This window comes from Phalacrocorax aristotelis, chromosome 1 (genome assembly GCF_949628215.1).
Source record: "Phalacrocorax aristotelis chromosome 1, bGulAri2.1, whole genome shotgun sequence".
Lineage (NCBI taxonomy): Eukaryota > Metazoa > Chordata > Aves > Suliformes > Phalacrocoracidae > Phalacrocorax > Phalacrocorax aristotelis.
This window is the reverse complement of record NC_134276.1, coordinates 9,518,783-9,540,886: the sequence shown is the minus strand read 5'-3', so window position 1 is coordinate 9,540,886 and position 22,104 is coordinate 9,518,783. Positions and strand designations below refer to the sequence as shown.

Sequence of the window (22,104 nt, the reverse complement as noted above, 5' to 3'; positions counted from 1 at the left end):
GACGACCCTTGGGAAGGGCACCCTCTGGGGAGGAGGGCAGCTTTTGGGGAGGAGGTCACCCCCGCGCGCTGCGTGAGGGTCCATCTCTTTGTCAGGGCCCCCGGGACACACACACACACACACCGCCGTCCACAGCGGGGAGCACGCCCCACCTCTGCGGCAGCTGGGACATGCAGACCCACGGACACACCCCGGCCCTCCCGCACCCCCGCGCGGCGCGGCGCGGCGCGGCCGTCCCGGGGCGGGCCCGGGCCCGGGCCCGGGGACGGGGGCGGGGAGGCGGCGGGGCGGGGAGGCCGCGGCGCCCGGGAGGCCGCGGCGCCCGGGCCCATTTCAGCGTTGGCGGCGGCGGCGGGAGCGGCGCCATGGCTGGGCAGGTGCTGTGGGCCGCGGCGCTGGTGCTGCTGGCGGCGCTGCCCGCGGCGCTGCGGGCCGACACGCCGGCCAACTGCTCCTTCGCCGACCTGCTGGGCGCCTGGGAGTTCCGCGTCTGGCGGAGCGGCGGCGGCCGCCACGGCAACTGCTCCCAGGCGGGTGAGACCGCGGCGGCCCTGCCTTGTTTCCCTTCCCCGGGGCCGGCCCGGCCTGACTGGGCCGGGCGGTCCCCGTGAGTCTCCCTGGGGGAGGAGTGGGGCGGCATGGGGGGGGCGGCCGCTCCGTGCCGGGTGGCAGCGGTGCGGGTGGCGGTGCCTGTCCCGCTAGCGGGGCCGGGCCTCGCCTTCCGTGCGGAGCTCCGCGCCGGCCTTGGGGCAGGAGCAGGTTAATGGGAACTAAGCAGCGTGAGACACTCGCGTTAGTGCGGCTCTGGGTGACCGCTGCGGGCAGCGCTGCTTCTCTTCCGATTTAGTTTTTTGGGGTTTCGTTTGTTTCGATTTGGACTCAACTAGGCCTCTTCAGGAGCACCACCGGCTCGCTGCGTCCTTCCTCGCAGCCCGCAGATGCCTTCCCTCGGCTCGGCGTGCCCTGAAGGCGGTGGTTGGAGCAGCGAGGCGTGGTTGTGCTGGGTGGCACCTGGGCAGCTCCGGGCCGCGGCTGCCAGGGCTTGTGCCCAGGGAGCCCCGTGGCTTCAGGGGGAAGAGAAATACCGCTTCCCTCGAGGGGGTAGTAGTAGCGGGGAGTTACTATTTAATTAATGTATGTCAGTGTTATTTAAAAAACAGTCGATACTTTACATTTGTCTTAATCGTCTGCCTTTTGCTCAGGTGAGGCAAGTGGCCCTCGGAGCGGTGGAGGCGAGGTGGGTGGCGGCGGGAGTGGGAGCACTGGTGTGAAGGAGTGTGGGTGGCTGGTGCCTCACCCCGGGTGTTTTAGGGGAAGAGTGTCCCTGCAGACACAGTGCCTGAGTGACAGTGTCCGAGTCCTGTGTAGCTGCATAGCAAGTTATGTTTAAATAAGTTGACCTTTCCCAGTAACAGCTATTTGGTGGTGCTGCTGCTGATTAAATGTGAAAATACTGTCTAGAAGTTGAAAAAAAGAGCATGTAGACCTACTGATGAGTAAGTGAAGGCCCTGAAGTGTGTTTGCTTGGCGCATTTTTGAAGAAGACTGCATTCAACAAGTGTATTTTAGCATCTTTTGGAATAAAATAAATGTTCCAACATCCTTTGTACTAATATTTTATTTTTATCTCTTCCACAAAATAATTGCACAATAATGTTTGTATTTCTTGCAGGGCCTGTGGAAAGAAAGGTGTTTGTGAATCTTCAGAAGTTAGATGTGGCTCAGGATAGTGTGGGAAACTATGGCTTCTTCACTTTGATTTACAATCAAGGCTTTGAAATAGTGATAAATGGCTACAAGTGGTTTGCATTTTTTAAGGTGAGTTAACTTGCTGTGTTCTGCATCACCAAGTGTTGCTAAAACGGCCTGTAGTTAGGCTTTTCTTTAGTCTCTGAGTGCCGCGGTGGGGCAGCTGGGACACTTGGTTATCTTTGGCCCTAAGGTTTGCCTGGATTACCAGATACGAGACTCCTTCTTAACATAAGGAAAACGTATCAGTGGCTGGGTAGGGAGCAGAGGGAGGGAAGAGGTATTTATGTTCCACACTGGGCATTATCTGAAATATCTGTTAGAGATATTGCTGCTTTCCCTTCTGGGCATGCTTAAAGCAGTTGAAGGCCTTTGCTAAACTAACTCTCCCACTGTCCTGGACATTTTGTTTTTAGTTTTCTTGCTGACACCTTGAACCCAAGTGAAATAGCAAACATCATTGCTTTTATCTTTCCTTAAAGATGTTCTCAAATGCATGAAGACTTTAGACGGGCCATCTGTTCTCTTTGCTGGAAGATTTCTAGGATCTTTAAATCTTATTCCAGAATACTACTTTAAAATCTAAGGAACCTTCCTGCTGCCTATAATTGTTCTTTTCGAATAATACTGTTGTCTCCAGTCGCTGTTAATGACTTTGGATCAAGCTGAAAACAGTGCTGGTAGGCAGGGGATAGACTGGAGGCCCACTTGCTAAGGAGTGCTCTGCTGCTGCTGTCCTGATGAGTGGCATGAATCTGGAGGGTGGCTTGAAACAATCTCTGCAGGATGACTTTGTTGCCTGGGAGACAGGGGTTTTGTGCAGCCCTCGGCAGGAGCAGCGAACACGTTTCTTGGTTGGTTCAGAAAGCATGGTCTTGTGTCTGGCCTCAAATGTGCTGATAGTAATCACCCAGACCTTGTCCAAGCATGAAATATCTGATCATTGGCTAGTAGTATGGAGGGTGAAGAAATTACTTTTGCCTTAAATTGTCTTTCTGGGAGCCAGTGTAGGTGGCTTATTTCACAGCAGCTATTTTTGAGTCAGGGTTTTCAGATGTGAGTGATCCACTCTTCCAGGAGAGCGGTGATCATTACTGAATATAAGTTATATACGCGGCTTTGATTAAGCTGCAGTTTCCTCCACGTTGATTGGAGCTCCTTAAGTTAAGGGAAAGGGCTGTGTAGGGTTTTTTCACAAGACCAATGGTGAAGTTGTTTATGTGGTCTTAGTTGTGAGTTAACCCTGGTAATCAGTGGGATGGGGGAAAGAATGGGAAGGGTAAAGGTGCTAAAACTCAAGGGTTGAGATAAAGGTACTTCAGTAGGTAAAGCAAAAGCTGTGTATGCAAGCAAAGGGAAAGAAGGCATCCATCCACTACTTGCCACCAGCAGACAGATGTTATCAGTTTCCAGGAAAGCAGGGTTTCATCACACACAACTCTTAGGAAGGCAGATGCCATAGTTCTGAATGTCGCCCTGGCTGTTGTGTGAGTCACTGAAGGCGCTTCTGTTGCTATCTATACCTTGTGAAATACATCCCTGGAGGATGAGCACTAGGTCAGTGGCTGATAAGCACTAATCTTGTGTATTCCTCTGTGCTTATGAAAATGTAAATGCATTGATTTGCAAGAGTACTCTTAAACAATACACCAAAACTGTGTTATAGAATAATTTAGGCTGGGCAGAACTTCTAGAGGGCATCTGATGCAACTTGCTGCTCAAAACAGAATAAGTCAAATAGGCACCTGAGTAGCAGCAATGCACCAGCTCGCATTTCATGGTCATGAATGTGCCTTAGCCCTTTGTAGGCAAATGGATTAATTGATAGTTTTGCAATTGCTTTTGGTATTGAGAAACAGCAAACTTGTTTGGCTCATTGTTCAGGAGCAGGGACTCCATCAGCAAGACATGCTTAAATTGAAGGCTTCTTTCCTTAAATATTATAGAGAGGATTAGAGCCCAATTCAGTTACCCTCTCTATAATTTTGCTGCTGTAAGGGAAACAACAGATTATGAAGATGCAAGTGTAATGGCTGAGAAACACAAGGAAATATCACAGCACTTAGTAAATGCATTTTTTTGCTGCGGACAGCTGGTTGGCTTTGTTAGGTAACAACTTGCAATGCTGCCTATCTGCAAATCTATAATTTCACAATTTTAAGTGGGGACTTGGGGGGAAGAAGTGGTTCCATATAAACTGCTTGACTTTGACATATTTAGATATGTGTATCTCTTTACTTTTAATCTACTAAATACTGCATTACATATGAAATAGAAATACCAAATATCTAGTCCTCTGGTATAAACTAAAAATGTGGTTTCTTCTACCAAATGCAGCTAATGCTCTTTTAGGACCTATTCCACCATTTTCTACTGTAAAGCTTCTAGGAAACAAGAAATATATTCAGCTCAATGCATGCTTCAGAGGTGTTTGAAGAATGATTGCCTATTGTTTGAAATACTCCTACCATTTGCACCTGAAAGTAACGTAAACATAGCAGACTTCATTTGCTTGGTGTTGGTCATAATCTAGAAGCCCTTGGAGTAAAATTGGGTAAACTAGAATGCTAATTGGTGAGGGCCTTCCTTCCTGGAAATGCAGCAAGAGAAAAGCATAAAAGCAATCTCTTAGAATATTGCTTAGCCTTAATCGTTATTGAGAATGTGGAAAGCCATTAGACAAAGTCCCTTTGGAATTCATGGAAAGAAGGAATTGTCATTGTTGCCAATCTCTTGCTTTACAGCGAGAAGGTGCAGAACTAGTGTGTTTAATATAGAGTAATTTGCTGTTGTTTTTACTACTTGGTAAAATTACTTAGTTTCACTCTGAAAGAACCTTCCATTGTGAACACTGTTCTGGAGTTACAGCTTGATTGTGGAATGACTTTTTGGTTCACAGAGCAGTTTGTGGTGGTGGTTTCCAGATGAAAGATTTCATGCTGATGAGTTGTTTCAGAAGAGCAAAATTGCTACTCCCCACTTTGAACATACTGATTTTTATTTAAGTTGTAATAATTAGGCAGAAAAAAAAACCCTGAAGTTGGTCTCATACCATTCTTAAGAGTTTTGCTCTTCTGAAAATGCTGCAGGTATTGGAGCAGCCATAACACAGAAAGCCTTGCGCATCTACTTCCATAGCTGTGGGTTTGGGCTTGTCAGGAGAGTCTTCATTGCTTCAGGGCTGCTCATAAACTTAAAGTTCTGTTTATGTTGCACTCAAGTTAAATTATGGGGCTAAAAATCTCATAATGGTGACAGGGCAGATAAAGCATCCTGATTTACCTACTATGATCCTTTAACGCTTCCCTTATATTCTGTCGTTGAACAGAGAGGATGGAGTTGCTAGGCTGAATGAACTGTATTGGAGCCAATACAGTACTTCATGTGTTTTGAGCACAGAAGTACAACTGGTGCTAATTGAACTTGCAGGGTATTTTTGCTTAATGTTGAAGAATTAAGCTATTAATTATGAACAAGAATGCTGTGGGCTTGTCTGAATGGTGGTTTATCAGAGCTACTGTAGTGTGTGGATATAGACACAGCCTGTTTGATGATGCATGTTTCAGTGAGTTTTTAATAGCCTTTTGTTCCTGTGGCTTACTAAACAGATAACCACTAAAACTTTCGTAGGGCCTCACTGCCTTTACAAGTTATTTGTTCTTTTACCTGGGGACTGTGGGAAAATGACTTTCTACACCAAAGGAGTAGGTTGGGCGAGCTTATCAGTGTATTTTTTTCTCAGTTTGCTTTAATAGCTTAAGTAAATAAGCTCTAACAGTGTTTTATTTCTAACTATTGTTGTAATGTAGACCTGTCCCCCAGGGCATGCCAAGTTAAATGCAGCCTCCTACTGCATTCTTGTATTCTGCTTCTCACAAGACATAGCTACTGTGCCTGGCGTTTGTTTGCAGCACTAAAGAACTTGTTTATGGAAATGCTCATTTCTTATTTAATGTGTGCTGCTGAAACATCCTGATACTGAACTTGAATGTGAAATTAGTGTATTGACCTTTGGAAGAAGCTTGAGCATGTGCTTCTGCTGGATGATATAAGGATTCTGTAGGGCCATGTAAGATATGAGGCTCTAAAGAATTTTTTTTCCTCCAAGTGATGGCAAAAGAAATACGAACAGCATAAGGTAAAAAGCTGGAGTGAGGCTGAGAGGAAAGTTGACGCTAACTTGTTTCAATTATTTGTTATCTTTGTAGTATTTATTTAATGTTAAGACTACCACTTTGAAAGGAGACAGTCTCGTAAGATTCTTACTGTTTGTCCCTTAAGCTAAGTGATATTACTTCTGACTTTTGAGATGTCCTCTGGCAAAAAGGAGAAGTCTGGCATTTTTTCATATTAAAACATTAGCACTACTTCAGGAAAAAAAAAAGAAATAGATGATAGAATATTCCACTACTCAAGTTACTGATCTTTTCCAGTCTGACTTGGTGACATCTTTGTCACATCTTTTCCTCTCTTTCGTGACACCCCCGAATTTGGTTAAAACCAGAATTCTGTTCTGAGGTAACCAGCCTAGACAAGCGACAGTAGTTAATGTTTAAATTTCAGAATGTTAAAAAAAATCTGAATGCATTTTATTCCATGTTGCAAAGATAGAAGTGTTACAAGTTGCTAATGCTATTTAATCATCATGCAAATCAACTGAAAGTTAATTTCTAGCCTTAGTTGGACTTAATTGGCAGTGTGCAACTCCTGCTTCCCTGAAGTGTAAAGCTGAATTGCAGAATGTTCCCTAGAGGAAAGAAAATGCATCTGTAGTTGGTATTTGCTGGCATTTTATATTGGGTAGCAAGATGCAGTGGTTTGTACTGTTAATATCTTCTATATTTTTGTACAGTAAGGCATCTGCAAGTCTGCAGTCCTGTTCTAATTAAGAATGTGCTTCCCATATTAAAATACATAGGCACACTTGTAAATTTGATGACAAATGAGTGGTAAGGTCTTTCCACCAGCCTTAACGTATAGGGTAGTCTTGCCTCCTGGAACCTGAGTTGGCTTATTGCCTGAACATTCCTTAAATTTAGAACAGCAGATGTAAAAGAGGGTGGGATGGCAGTCTGTGTATGCAGCATTGCCGAATCCCTGATAAAATGCTGTGTCCAATAAGGTCTCCATTCTTTCTTGCTTTCCTCTTAGATTAAAAATTTAAATAAAGCTTGAAACAATTACATTTTCTACCAGGACTAGAATCGAACATACAATTAGATTATGTCATGATGAGCAACAACACAGGAAGAACTTTACTAAAAGTGTAGTGTACCAAAAATCTTACCTAGGTTCAGGTATCTTATGGCAAGCCTTTAAATTTAGGTACATGAAGCCTTTTAAGGTCAATATTGGAGTTGCTTGGCTAAATAATGGCATTAGGCAAAGTCACGTGAGTTGTCAGACTTGAGAAAAATATGCATTTGAAATTGAATTAAAGCTTAATGTTTTCAAACTTCAGAATTGGAACTGTCAATATAGTTTGGTGCCTTTCTACAGGAGATGCTCTAGATCAGTCAGATCACTGGATGGAGTTCACTTAGTACTGCAGATGTGAGCACTGGCTGATGAAATTATCACATGTGGTGTGACTGCTGTGGTCTTAACTTAAAAATGGAACTGTCTCTTAAGTCTGCAGAGGAAATGCATTCAGCAGTTGTCCAGCAGTCGCTGGTGATCACAGCTGTGTGGCTGTTGTCATCTGTGAAAGATGCCCTTCGTTGATGGGTTCCACAGATGTGCTGGGTGCTGTGCTGGCAGCTCCAGTTGAGTCTGGCTTTGTAATTTGCATCCAGCTGAGTCAGTGGTTGTTCATGCAATGGTGCTGTGCCAAACAGTTAGTCACACTCCTGTACGGCTGTTGGATGAGCACACCTGCCCAGAGCAGGTCCTCTGAAACTGGTACAGTCGGATTTGCTAGATCTAGTCTGTCAGAGCTCTTCTCTGGTTACAATAAGAAATGTTGCGTGTGGTTTTAGCAATGAAATATGGATTTGGTGGTGTACCTTCTGGGAGTAAGCAGTGGGTGTCATTGTCATGGTGCTGAAGACTTTGCTATCCCAGTTTTTTCTGTAACATGTGGCCCCTTGGGAAGTTAACTAGGTTGTAGAAATTAAGCACTAAGTATTGGGTTTTTTAAAGGTTTCTCAGCCACTTCTCTGTATCAGTGACTCTCAACTAGAAGTCAGAGAGGGGAAGAAGCAAACTAGGACCTTACGGGGTATGTTTCCATTTCTTAGCTGAAAACTGGAGTTCAAACTCCCTATATGTAGATGCCATTAATTGGCTATAGTCTCAAAGTCTCCATCTCCCCTTTTTAAAGCCAATTCAGCAGTAGTATATTATCTGCCAGTCTGCAGAAAGATAGCTGCAGAGGACTTGAATTGCTTAGCTTTAGGTTTCTACACAGAGTGTCTGAAATTGTTGTTTTGTGGGTTTTTTTCTTGTCTCTTGTCTGTCTTGAAACATTGCCACTGACTGTCCCCTCACCCCTTTCCTAGTCTTGTTGGTATGTTTGAACTGAAAGGACAGCACAAGAAACTTGCTAAATTCCTTGAAAACTTCCCTGCTAACTTCCCTGAAAAGTAGGTTGCACAAATGTTGATACTATTTTGGTTATCTACATTTTTAAAAAAGCAATAAATTTAATCTCCAAAAAAAGAGGGATTTCGAGGGAAAACAAACAACCCAAAGGCAAGTTGTCATTTTACTTTGCTAGTTAGCAGATAACTTGTTACCATTTTTCTGGGAAGATAAGTCCAAAACTGTTCCACTGAAGAAAATTATCTCTATCCCAGCCAAAACCATGGCAACTTGTTACGATTCAGTATAATTCTCCATGTTAGGCAGGACCTGCATATGAATGTTGCAGGACACAGACCATTCTTTTCCTTGAGTATTCTTCAAGTATTCAGATTGAAGGCCAGTACTTACCAAGAGTGGTTGTGCTTGGTCTTGTTTTAATCTGTGGCAGCTTTTGGATGGACAAGACAGTTAAGTATTGATTTACACTATCATGTAGAGCCCAATAAGGCCCTCTCACAGTAACTTACTGATGTAAGGACAATAACTTGTTGCTTTTGGTAGTGTCTGGATTTCTAGCAATGCTATTCTGAAGAGGGTATTTCTGAAAAGCCGTCTCTGGACCTTGCCCTTGGTACTTGGCCAAGTGCAGTTATTTCCTGTATTGCACAATCTTGCACATTAAGGTAGGATGAATAGAACAAGGTAACAGCTCAGCTTTCTACTGCCCTCGTCCTGCTCTGGGCAGCAAACGTGCTTACCTTGCTAGACAACCAAGGGTGTAGGTGTGATGCCTCCGCAACCTCTGAACCTGGGACGAAGCAAATTCCCATTGTTCTAAAACAGTCAGAGGATTAACCTTCAATTTTATCCCTCTGACTTAATTATTTCACTATGTATTCTCCTTCAGATTCTCCACAGAGCCTTGACATAGTCACAAACCTCCCAGTCTATTTATGTAACTTATTTTCTATCTTCAGGCATTTCGATCACTGTAAGCCACCACCTTCTTCAGTGAAGAGGCTGAGCAAACATTTTGTTGAAACGTAGCTACAAAATCACTGTACCATTGTATGTGTGCAACTCAAACGGGGTGGGATTTAATAAAGTATTCTTGGACCAGGAAACTTGGATTCCACTTACGTGATTTGTGTGATCAGAAGAGTTACATTAAAGCTTTTGTTGCGTGGGGTTTTCAGGCTTCTGTGTAGCTTACAAAACAGATTTAACCTTAAGAGATGACTAAATGTCATTGTCGTCTGTTCCCCCTCCTGCCCGCGGACATTCTGCTGTCAAAGAATTGCTAAGCCATGAAACTTACACAGCTGGGCAAAGTGTCAGTGTTAACTGTTGAATGAAGACACGTTTCACTGAATAGATTAACTTAGTAGTCCCCTTCAGTGGTAAAATGAAGACTTGTGTGACTGAATAAGGAAGTATTAGGACTTGAGGTTTTATGAACACTCCCCTCACCACCAACTTCAAATGAGTTGCTTTCAATGGATCATCATTTATTTTTGTCTCATTTTGATAGTTCAGGTGAAATTGTTTCTTGGTGCTCTTGTACCACAGCCCAAATGTAAAGCAGTTGCAGGAAGTCTCACCTTCATCTCTGACTTCTAAAATGGAAAAGCTGTAGTGCAATTCTACCTGAGAGGTTACTGGGTGAGAAACTTGCCATCCTTTCTGTGTTTACTGTTCAGGCTGCCATGAGTCTTTAGTTTCTCAAACTTGCAGCAGCCCAGGGTTAGTTTGACTAGTCACATATTTGGTACAAGAAACCACAGGGCCTTGAAGAGAAGTATAAGTAGCAAGGTCTTTACATTTTTGCCTAGAAAGTAACTGTTGAACCCAAACAATTAGCACCTGATACTAATGCATGCTTTGTTGCTAAAAGTGCAAGTCACGACCTGTTTGTCTCCCTCTAGCAATTTGATAAAGATCAGTTTCTTTCATCTGGTTAATCTTATTTTGATGCTTTTTTTTAAATCTTGAAATCAAACACGATGCTGGTTGATCTGAAATATACGTTTGGCCACTTCCTCTGGAACACAGGCAAAAAGCAGCTGAGTGGGTAGGGACTACTGCTGTGCAACAAGTACATCTACTCAACACAAGCATAACCTCTTCACATTACAGTACAAAAAGGAAGGCGAGAATGTAACCAGCTACTGTAATGAGACTATGCCAGGATGGGTACATGATGTACTTGGCCACAACTGGGCTTGTTTCAGTGGACAGAAGATTTCTTCATCTCCCTCAGATGTTCACATAAACGAACTACCTCTCCAGAAGCCCAGAGGAAGGTAAGCAACGGATAAGTGACCTTTTACTGGAATAAAATGTTTGGTAACTGTGCTTCAGGCTTCAGCTAAAACCATATGGACCAATTCTGTGACTGAGGGCAAAGTTAATGCCAGTGATAATGTTGGGAATAAACCTGAATGCACAGAGGAGGGTGTCCCTGTCACACCACATGCTTTCTCCTTCAGTCTGTGGTGAAGGCTGATTACAAAACTGGCATGTCTAAAGATGATTGCAGCCGTCTAGTTAGTGTCTCAAATTTCAGAAACCTGCTTTGATCCAACTTTGATCCAATAATCATATTTCTTTATCAATACCTACCAGAAGATGCTTCCAGAGTTAGTCTTTTCCATATTAAGTTTAGAGAACACCTTCAATCCCAGTCCTTTTCTTATTATTTTATTTGGTTGCTTTTCTTTGCAGACTTTCAAGCAGACGTTACGTGCACAACTCTGACTTTGTAAATGCTATCAATGCTCGACAGAAGTCCTGGAGAGCAGCAAGATACAAGGAGTATGAGAACTTTGCCCTGGAAGAACTAACTAGAAGAGCTGGGGGTCTCTATTCCAGAGCTCCAAGGTATTAAGACTTTTTGTTTTGCCATAAACCCCGCTGTTGCAAAAAATCTGCCTGTATTTGTCCTGGCTCTTCCTAGCTGTCTTTTGGCTTGTAGTTCAGATGTTTAATCAAGTTGCAAGGCCTTCCAGCTCATTTTCCTGGAGTGCCAACATATTTCTTCATTTGAATGATTATTCTGAGCATCTGTTGTCTCAAGTAGTTGAGACAAATAGGGTTATCCAGCCTTTAATCTTGCCCAGTAACTCGCTGCTGAATTCATATGTGCAGGGAATAAATGGGGACTGTCTCAGCTCTCATCTCACTCTCCTGTGTACACATCAGCTCCTTGCTGTAGTCATGAGTTTCTGCTTGACCATGTTCCCAGTTCTGCTAGTTCATAATTGCAATTAAAAAGCAGGAATCCACATTCTGCTATTAAACATAAGATTTTCTGAGGGAATTCCCTGGTCACTTTGATAATTTGCTGTGCCTGCAACCAGGGACCTTTAACAGGAGTAGAGTCTCAGTGAGGAAGCATGAAGTAGCCCTGAGAGTGCCATCAGGGTCTTGCAGATCACACGGCAGAGAGTGATAATGGGGACGGACACGTGGTCCTCTACATTAATTTGAGAACCAGAGTTCTTTGATCTGAAGATTCCCTTCTTTACAGCCATTTACCTTCTCTATATTTTTGCTTTTCCCACCCTGTACTGCTGTGGGTAGGAATGCTACTTACTTCTCCAAACTGTGGTGTGGCAATTGTATGTTTGTAGAAGAAGGTCCTATTATACAAGAAAAACTCTGATTTGCATGGGAGTATTATGCAGATTATCATGGTTTCTTCCTGTGGACAGAAGTCTCCTTGTAGATGGTCTTAAATACAGTAACCTATTTGGAAACCTGTTGCACCGTGTAGTGCCATGACAGTATTTTGTTGGCCCTCTAATGCTTTCAGAACAGACTCCAGCGTCTGGTGTTTGTGACTGGCACTTGATGAATGATTTATGGGGCAGGCATCAGGTTATGTGAAAGCCAAATGCAGGCAGCTCTTGGCTTGCTGATACATGAGCATCACTTGTCTGCAAGCGGTAGATGAGAATAAGTTACATTCAATACATCTTCAACAGACACAGTAAAAACTTGCTCCAGGGAAGCCTCTGGGACAGGTGGGACTGCAGTTATTGAAGTGTTGATGTAAGCCATGTTTGTGTCTGCAATTAAACAGTCTGTAGTTGCAATTAGTGTGTGCTGCCAAGGTGCCTTTGGCAGGTGCCTTCTGCAGTCAGTCTACATACCTCATGACGGCAGAGGTGTAAAATAGCTGCTGCAGAGCTGTGTTGCTAGTCGCTGAGAGGTGCCTCAGCACTTCACATTGGGTCAAAAGTATTTGACCTCACCAGTTTGTGGATGATTCATAATATAGTTCCTTCAGGGAGGGAGTTGAGTAGGTCTTGCATCCTGCTGAAACTAATCTCGACACCCAGTCAGCTTAGATGGAGACTATTTTAAATTGCTTAGCGTGAAGTAAGTACAACTAACTAGTAGAAGCCAGAAGATGGCAACTGAGCATTATGTGATTGTTTCCTTGCCTAGAGTGTGATGTGTTACTCAGAAGCATTTTCTTCTCTTTAGACCGAAGCCTGCACCTCTAACATCTGAGTTACTCAAAAAAGTTTCAAGCTTCCCTGAATCCTGGGACTGGAGAAATATCAGTGGTGTCAATTATGTCAGCCCTGTTCGGAATCAAGGTAAAAAATAATTAAAACTGTGAATGAAATACTTCAGAGCTTCTCTGATATACTTTGTAACTTGCTGTTAACAAGAAGGTTTTGTCTGGTGTCCTGCAGTTGACACATTGCACCTTCTCTGAATAACCTGTGGAAACTGGGTGGAGTCCTGGCTGACAACGCTGCCAAAATACAAGGTGGTAGTGGCTTACCCAAACAGCAGTGTCTCTTGCTGGAGTGAAAGTCAGTTACCACAGTGCCCTGCATAAAGACAGCTGTCAAGTTTTGTCCAAACAGTCTCAGTCATTGGTTTCTGCGTGCTGCCAGATCTGGTGTACATATAATTCTTTCCCTACTTCCTGCTGATGGCAGATTATCATGCAGCTTTAATGAATAAACCCATGGAAATGGTTTATACTGCCTCCAAATCTTATCACCCTGATAACTTTAGGATTTACTTAAACGGCTAGTTGCAAGAGGAGGTGTCAGTCACTATGAAAATTGTGGACACTGAGAAATGCCGAATACTTGTAAAAAATATTCTTCTTTTTCCGCTGTGATAGGCAAGTGTTTAGCTCAAAGTAGACTGAAAAGGAAACCATTCTAGTATATGTTTCTTCTATAGGGAGTGCTTTTATAGCACTGTAGCTTGAGATACCTGAATCAGACAGTTACGTACTGGAGGCCAGGAGTTGACTCGGTTAATGTGTCCCTTCTCTGATCCACCATTTGCAAATAAATTTGCATCTACTGGTGGCTATCTGGTTGCAACTTTGAGGGGGAGGTAACATAATGTTAGCATGGTGGGGAGAGAATAACTTAAATAACTGGTCCCTCATTTATGGCTCAGTTTTTCTGCCAAATTCTGCCAGCTGGACTCCTGGTAGCAGAGGAAACATAGGAAGGCTTGTGGGAGTTCTAGCTCACAAGCTGACGCACGGCAGCACTGAAAGATGGCAACAGAAAACTAAATGGTCCTATGTAGGTGTGAGTTCTGTACTTTCTCCTGGTGTGAATTGCGAATATCCCAAGGGCTCTCTTACCTTCCGGACAGCTGAACACTTGGTCCCAAACTTATCCTTTCTCCATTGTGTTGCTTCAAAGTTTCTCTAAATAAGAACTAGTCTATTGCTTCCAATAATAAAGCTGCCTACACTTTTAATCTGAGAATCCATGCTGAGTGTGTTAAATTTCGGTGGAATACGCATTCTGCTCCATTAAATAAAAATTTTAGCTTTCAGGCTTTAAAAAAGCGCACAAACCAAAAAACCTCTGAAAGATGACCATGTGCAAATGGTGCTGACATACAAATTAAGTCTTGCTTATGGTAGCTTGTATGATTTTCTGAAGCACTGGATATCAGTGCTTCATTAAAATGATGGTATTAGAAAGTCTTAGTTGTATATCATTAAGATTATTAGATGACTAATGAGAAAATGCCATGGGGGAGAAGGCTGCAAGCAGTAAGATGCCAGTTGTGTGGCATATGCGGAGGGAATTGTATTAATTACAAGATCATGGATTCCCAGATCTCACATACTTGTAGAGTCACTGCTCTTTACTGAAGGAGGAAAAAAATACAGCATCTGAAGTGGACAAGAATTAAAAGGGAAATGTGCGTTCTCTGTAGAATACCCTGAGACGTGGCAGGCTTTGTGCAACTGCAGTTGTCTTGGGCTGTAATATTTACTGTCAGCATGTTAGCTTCCCTGCTAGTATTTCCTATAGTCAAGAAAGTAAAGACTGAGCTCTCAGGTTGTTTATAGAGCAGTAACTGCGTCATTGAGTCAAGAGATGTCATCTTTGAAGACAGCCCTGTTGTTGTTAGTTAGCAACTTCACTGGGAGGAGGGGAACCTACAGATTTTGTTAGCCTTAAGAGTGCAGTTCCAATTTCTTGCTGACTTCTTTTCTGCAGCAGGTCAAAGTAGGTCAAAAACCTGGGCCACTGATTCTTCACTAGGTATGCTGTGTCTTCTCCTTACTCCTCATAATGCAACATCCCTTTGCAGTAGAGTAAGTGGAATCTGATGTGGCTGAAGCTTTAATTGACTCTGGAAGAGAATTGGAAGTCTCAGAAAAGCAACTACTCTTGCAGCTGTGTTGGCCCTCTGCTGATACAGTGTGGTTGTCATGCTATGGGCTTCCCAAATACCACTGTGGTAGCAGGAAAGAAATTTAGCAACCACCCCAACAGACTTCAGACTAAAATGGTTATGTTAATTGTATGTTTTACATCTTTGCACACAAAATGCAGCAAAGCGTTCTGCAGAGTGGCCTGCCTTGGATGCTGTGACTGTACAGTGAGTGGGAGGCACCTTTCACTGCTTCAGTTTGCCCTATTGGGCAAAGACTGTTCATGTTCAGGCTGATTTTGTCCCTTCTCTTCAGAGATACGTCTAACTGAGTGAAGGTGCAATTTCACAAAGTCTTGCCTTTGTAATAGCTCTGCTTTTATACACCTACACAGTTCAGGAGAAAGTATTTTGTTTTGTTCCTCAGGCCTCCCTCCTTGTCATAGCTTTGCAATATTTGACTTTCCTACTGTCAGGAAACAAAAGGAAATTGGGCACCTTGGTGACAATCAGTAGATAAAATAGGACCTCATCCAAGTAATTGTCCTTCCCTGTGATGCTTGTCACTCCACTTCCAAAGGTTCTTAATATGTTACAGGAAGCTCCTAAGGAGCGAAGAGGCCTAAAACTAGAAGCAATACTAAGTTTTGATGCAAAAATAAGACTTAACTCTTTGCCAGGAAGCAGAAGGGAAATTGAAGTGCCTCTGAAAAGCCAGCGTAAGATTTATATGCCCTTGGAAGTAAGGGGAGCTGGGATTGAATCCACTATATCAAACCTCCTATTTATACCACTAGACTCTAAAAAGTCAGTTATTTTAGAGGTAGCTCTAGAGGTGGAATATTCTTTCAACTGGAAATTACAGCATAAAATCCATTGATAGGTTGAAATAATCTAGAACAATATTGTTACATTCATTTAAAATATTTCATTGCCCCTTAGCATATGTGCTCCATAAGAAGTAGTCTGAGGCAGTAGGTTACAAGCCTTCTCAGCCCTGCTAACGTGGTCCCTGTAGGTTCATTCTGAAGGACTAGCACAGCTCTTAATACTACTCAGAAACACTGAAGAGCAATAAATTGTTGCTTATTCTTGAATAAGCTCAGATTCCTTCAAAAGCTGTTAGACCTGTTTTTTTGAATTGCTTACTTAAAAACGAAATGTATAGTTGAAGGTTTTGCTCTATCAGGGTTCAAGTTCTAATCACTGTCTGGAAGGTTTTCTGACTCTTTTCAGTGGACTCTAGCAACAGTTGTACCTCAATGCCTGAATGCAGGTGACTTGCCTTGTTTATGGTGCTGACTGTTCTTTGTGGTTCCTTTATCTTCAGGCTCATGTGGCAGCTGTTATGCATTTTCCTCCATGGGCATGCTGGAAGCAAGAATACGTATCCTCACAAACAACACTCAGAAACCAATCTTTAGTCCTCAGCAGGTCGTGTCTTGCAGCCAGTATTCTCAGGGTAAGTACACTGGTTTATACAAAGGTAACTCTCAGCAATGATAGTGCTGCAGAAGGATACTGTATATTAAAAACTTGCATGCCTTCCCCATCACCCACTATATAGGTTTTTTTATAAAACTATCTAGCAGGTTATACTTTCATAGTACTTCTTTCTTTGAAAGATTGCAGAAAATATTCCCGGGTTTTCAGCCCACCTTACTGTAGGCATGGGATTGAACCATGAGTAGGTGGCCTCATGCTCAGCATGTTACTGAATTTCAGGCAGATCTACCTGGGAGATAGGGAATATTAAGGAATAGGGCTAAAAATATAGATAACTTGCAATGAATGCCTAGAAAGAGTGAAAGCAAATATCCCCTGGAAACCATATTCAGAGGGAGGGGGAGCATATGGGGAGTGGGGGATGAGCAAAAGCGATGACTAAAGCTTTCCAAAGGACAGTACCTGTGTTAGGACAGGTCTTTTTACTGCATGTAACTAACTCTTCGTCCTGATGGGGAGCGTCAGGAGCAATTGCATGAGAAGGTGGTCCATGCATTAGCATTTCCAGCATAGCTCCCACTGATGTGAATTTTGTCTTGTATGTTCCAGAAAGCTAGCTGTGGCTAACTGGAGTACTAGGATTATCTGGGGTGGCTGCAGTCTGTGTTCAATACTGTATCTAGAAGTATCCCAAAAGATTTGAGTAGGAGAGTCTCCTACTCCTACCTCCTACCTCCAAAGGAATAAGAGGATATTTGGGTTTTTTTTTTTGTTTAGGTTGTGATGGAGGCTTCCCATACCTTATTGCTGGAAAGTACATCCAAGACTTTGGCGTGGTGGAAGAGGACTGCTTCCCTTACACAGCCCGAGATTCTCCATGCACTTTCAAGCACAGCTGTTACCACTACTACACTTCCGAGTACCACTATGTCGGTGGTTTCTATGGAGGCTGCAATGAAGCCCTGATGAAACTTGAGCTTGTTCTATATGGGCCAATGGCTGTTGCCTTTGAGGTTTATAGTGATTTCATGCTTTATAAGGAGGGGATCTACCATCACACTGGGCTGCAGGATGACTTAAATCCTTTTGAATTGACCAATCATGCTGTCTTGCTGGTGGGCTATGGTACAGACCCAAAAAGTGGTGAGAATTTCTGGATTGTGAAGAACAGTTGGGGCACCTCATGGGGAGAAGATGGTTACTTCAGAATCCGCCGTGGCACTGATGAATGCGCAATTGAAAGCATTGCGGTGGCTGCAACTCCTATTCCAAAATTATAAATGCAGAGGTCTTCATCCATCTAGTGCCTTGTCCCCAGCCATAAGAACATCCTGATTGATAGAAGTGGCAGTTAAAGTCTATCCCCTAGCTTGAACAGGGGAGCTTTAATGAAATTTTCCAGAACAAAGCAAACAGTTTCCCTAGGTGAGTGAATGAACACTGTTATCTCTGCTCTGTGCACTGAAGGCTTCCTCTCAAGTCTAACAGCAGATCACCTAGAATTAGCAGTGGTGAATATCACTGGATATACATCTTCAGTCACCAGTTACATTTTCTTCTGCAGACAATCTTGAACTTCAGATCTGAGGGAAGCATCTGCTATGATATTCTGTAACTGCTCTGAAAGGACGCTGTAGTGCCTTACTTTTCAGAAATCAGGAAGTCACTGCAATTTAGAACATAAGTGTGTATTGGGGAGGGAATGGGCAATTACACTGATTAAAAGGAAATTTTTAAAGCTTTAAGCGTCCTGCAAAAACTGCATGTCAAACCATTATGGCAATAAAAAACAATTCTACATTTCAGGCTGTTAAATATTCCAGCTGGATTTTATTGCTGTGCTTTGCAATTGATCATCTCAGTGTTCAATAAAAATTACCCCACTCCTATAGGAGTTTGTACTTGTGGAGGTGGTTGGTTCTTTATTTCAGTGACCTGTCTTAAGTTTTGAACTTCCTGTCAAGAACTTTTTTCTTCAGCAGGATCTGAACTGGTGGGGGAAGGAGGATGAGAGGGGAGAGGAACTAGGAATCATTCAGCTGAGGCTGAGATTCTCACAGCAGCATCAAGCAAGGTTGTCCAGGAGTCTAGTAGTCCTTGCTGTGGATATGGGACAAGTCGTTGGGTAAATTGGCTAATTCCTCACTAATCCTGCTTAAATCCTCTGTGTTAATCTGTTGCCCTATTCCTTTCAAATATACAAGGTAGAAAAATAGAGTTGAGGCAGATTGCTACACTTGCAGTTAACCATTTCTTTATAGATGAATTTCAGCTGCAACTCAGTATTTGGTTAGTGCAGCACTGGTCTTTGTTCCTCACCAGAGTAAATAAGAGTGGCTTATGGGCGAGTCCCAGCTTCATAGGTAGAAGATGACTTCTGGTAATCTTCTGTTAAAATATGTGACCAAAGTAGTTAATGGTTTTATATATAAAGTACAATATATTTTTTTAGGATGCAGGGAAATTTATAGAATACAGAAAAATGGAATGGTTGTCTATCTGTAATCAAAATACTCTGTTTAACTTAGGAGGGAAAGCTCCCTTTTATGTTGGTAGCAGAATTTCCCAAGAACTGCTGGACTTTAGGTTGCTCAATTTGAGGGGCAGGAGAGGAATGGTTTTGGCTGGTGTGTTTGGTTTTTTTTTTTTAGCCCCCCTGCTCAAAGCTATCAAGCCATGTTTTGAAATTTGGCAGAATTTGAACAAGACCCCCCCAGAATAGCTTATACATTGCATTGGATTATTTTAGGTGAGGGAATTGGGGGGAGGAAGGGCACTTTCGCCTTGTTCCTTCTCACTTGGATTGTTTGATGTTGCTGCAAAATTGAGAGCCTTATGGGGGCTTAATCCCTCGGTAGCAGCTGCAATTCTGCCATGGCCCTGTTTGCCTGAAATACACAACCAAGTGCACAACACCGTTTCTCCTTCTCTTCCCCCTTCTGTACTTGTGCTTTCCTTGGGGAACATTTTACTGGGGTGGGAGAGGCAATACTGCCTTCCCCTGACTGCACGTGGTTTGTGTCTGCTGTGTTATCAGCTGTCATAACGGTGTGGTAGTTCCTGTGCTGATAAACAGCTGTCAGTACGTCACCCACTACCCTTCTTCCAGGTATTGATTTGAATTACAGTAATAAAGCTAAAGCTGAAAAATGCTTGAAACAATCAAGGATGGAAGAAGTTGTTGCCTGTGCTTTCATTAGAGGAGACAAGACCGTTGGCTGCAGTGCAGTGCCAGCAGCAAGCTTCCTGCTATGCTGATATTACAGCTACACAGCTTGACCTAATTTGGGTGACAGCTTCTCTATACACGAGCAGCCACGGTGACCGTTGACACCAGTATAAACTCTTATGAGGTGCAGTAGATGGTCGTCTTCATGTAGATGATCTGCAGGCTTGTCTTGCCACCCATGAGTGCCTGTAGTTTCACTACACAGATACGATGCATTTTGAATATCCAAATGGATTTGGAAGTGTCAGTTCTTAATAAGCAGGTATTTTTGTGAAGTTATGGCTTTGTATGGATGTGCTAGGTCCTGGGATTTCTTTAACATCTGTAGCACTTGAGATTAGCTTGAGAATAATGGTATAAAAGCTAGGTATTTCTTGCTATTTTTACTATCCTTTGGCCATTAGGAAAGCAACTCATTATCATCAAACTCCTGCTGACACTCATGGCACTACAAATATAAAAATACTTGGTGTTCACTGTGCCTCATAAGTGTTTTGAATAAGATCGTGTGTTATTTACTTGGAAATTCCCATGTCTGTCTGTCTGTCACTGCTTGTATGTGGCAGCTGCACTGGTGCTGATGTGAGGATGGGCGAGTTCTCAGAGCGGTCTGTCCCCATCACCACCTCGAGCGACTGTCATCAGGCATACTTGTTTGCCTCTGGCTGACTGCGGTATGCGAGTGTCCCTGCTTGCAGTATTTCAGAGTTGCACAAAGAAGTGTCAGTCAGCTGATGGAGCTAGTTATGTGGCCAACATGACATAATTGAATTCTCAGCTTTTATTTGGGATTGTGGGTCACATGCAGAAACTACATTGGGGAGCCACAGGCTGAAGAGCAGCCAGAGCATCTCCTTCCTGCAGGCCATAAGGGATGCAACTGAAAGAGTTGGTAAACCCTAGAAGTGAGGGGGTACCACTTCACTGAGTGATGGTGCAGGCTGCGACGCAGCTTCATCCACTGGTACCCTTCCAGCTCCTTGGAAGTCGAGGAGCAGGGCTAAGCTTGGCTGTAAGGAGTACTGAAGACTGGAGGTAAACTACTGCCCACAAAATAGACAAAATGAAGAGACGTGGGTCTCTGCAACTTCACCCTTTTTAAGAGGCTATAGTTTGCTTAGATGGCTTCTACCTATAAATGATGGGAGTTTTCCGGAGTAGCTTAAAATGGGAAACAAGCTATCGCTCAGGAAAATAATTGCAGGTTTGGCAAATATGCCTTGCAATGAACAAATAAGGGCTGAATTAATTTAACTTATCAAGGAAGTTCAATAGATAATGTCATGGCTGATAAATACTTACAGGGGAAACAGAGCCCATCATCAGCCCGCAAACTGAGATATTAGAAGTTCAGTGTTTTGAAAATAAATACATACAGAGGACAAATAAGCTATAGCTGTGTAACAGCGAGTGTAATAAATCCCTAAAATCTATCAAGGGCTCTGATGGAGTCTCCATCACTGGAGCTGGGTGACTTTCTGGTTTGGGCACTTTCCCTGGCACAAGGATTGCTCAGGGACTCTCGCAGTTGGTTTATGAAGGAGACCTGGCCGGATCATCATGACTGCTCCTGGCTCTGTGATCTGAGGACTTGAAACACGGTGACGTTTGACTTCCAAAGTTGTCAGTCTAATTTTATGCCATAAACTGCGTGTAAAGTGACAGCAGAGACATTTTGCTAGATTTGTTCAAACTGCTGAAATTTGGACTAAGTAATTTTAGAGTTGTAATGGTCCAGGGGTCTTGGGAAGACAGGGAAAACCACAATGTGCACCAATGGAGCTTACTAAAATAGCAAGCCTGGGAGAATATTATACTTTGATAACTGCTTGGGTTTTTTTCTTTTTTTCAAATAAGCTGCACTCTCATCCATTGCTTTCCTCTCCATTGCTAGAGGCTCAGAACTAGTTTGTAAAGTAGAGTTAAGATCATTGGACTGCTTTAAAAGGTTCTGCTATTGTCAGACTTCCTATGAACTCTGGAGATTTTAAGCTGTATTTCTCAACTACTTGTCTTTCAAGGTGTGATTAAAACAAGATTGTAGGTATTGTTTATTCAACAGATGCAAAGATGTCAAATGGAAAATTTTGAAAAGCATTTTTTCTCATTTTTTGTATTTAAAAAGGAACAAATGCTGATTTTTTGTTTTAGGAGGGAAAAAAAAGATGGACTAAGGAAGCATTTTTTCCATGGTTTCAGTCTACAAAACAGCATCCTTTTTCCAAGAATTTCAGTTTCCACTTTCTCATTCTTCCCTTTCCCTCCCAAACATCATAGCATGTATTTTTTTCCCCCACCAAATCATTAATTTCTTCAGAAAAGCTGTTTCTGGTGTATCTTAAAATTCCCAGTAAGACATCAGAGCTATCACTGATTTCACTTTCACCTCAATGGATGGGACTTAGTTAACTCGGCTCTAGAGGATCAGCAGGGATAGAGCTGCCTGATAGAGCTGGGACTGTCTCGCTTTGGGTTGAAATGACATAGGAAACGGT

General features: G+C 42.9%; 1 protein-coding gene across 2 annotated transcripts; it reads left to right on the top strand.

Annotated features, from left to right (window-relative positions):
- The first annotated feature begins 266 nt into the window (after positions 1 to 266).
- On the top strand, positions 267 to 18,286 carry CTSC (cathepsin C). Of its 2 annotated transcripts, none has more exons than XM_075080918.1 (7): positions 267 to 534; positions 1,673 to 1,818; positions 10,411 to 10,577; positions 10,999 to 11,154; positions 12,766 to 12,881; positions 16,265 to 16,396; positions 17,158 to 18,286. In XM_075080918.1, the coding sequence occupies exons 1-7, from the start codon at positions 366 to 368 to the stop codon at positions 17,658 to 17,660; spliced, it is 1,389 nt and encodes a 462-aa protein (XP_074937019.1). In that variant the 5' UTR covers positions 267 to 365; the 3' UTR covers positions 17,661 to 18,286. The 2 variants fall into 2 exon arrangements, with proteins under 2 accessions (XP_074937019.1, XP_074937028.1); XM_075080927.1 differs by lacking the exon at positions 267 to 534 and adding an exon at positions 614 to 759.
- Positions 18,287 to 22,104: the final 3,818 nt, after the last annotated feature.

Bases quoted from the DNA above. Each gene is read 5' to 3' on its own strand.
- CTSC (XM_075080918.1), top strand. From the start codon at position 366: ATGGCTGGGCAGGTGCTGTGGGCCGCGGCGCTGGTGCTGCTGGCGGCG. The intron at 535-1,672 runs GTGAGACCGCGG...TATTTCTTGCAG, and splicing joins CGGCAACTGCTCCCAGGCGG to GGCCTGTGGAAAGAAAGGTG. The intron at 11,155-12,765 runs GTATTAAGACTT...TCTTCTCTTTAG, and splicing joins CTCTATTCCAGAGCTCCAAG to ACCGAAGCCTGCACCTCTAA.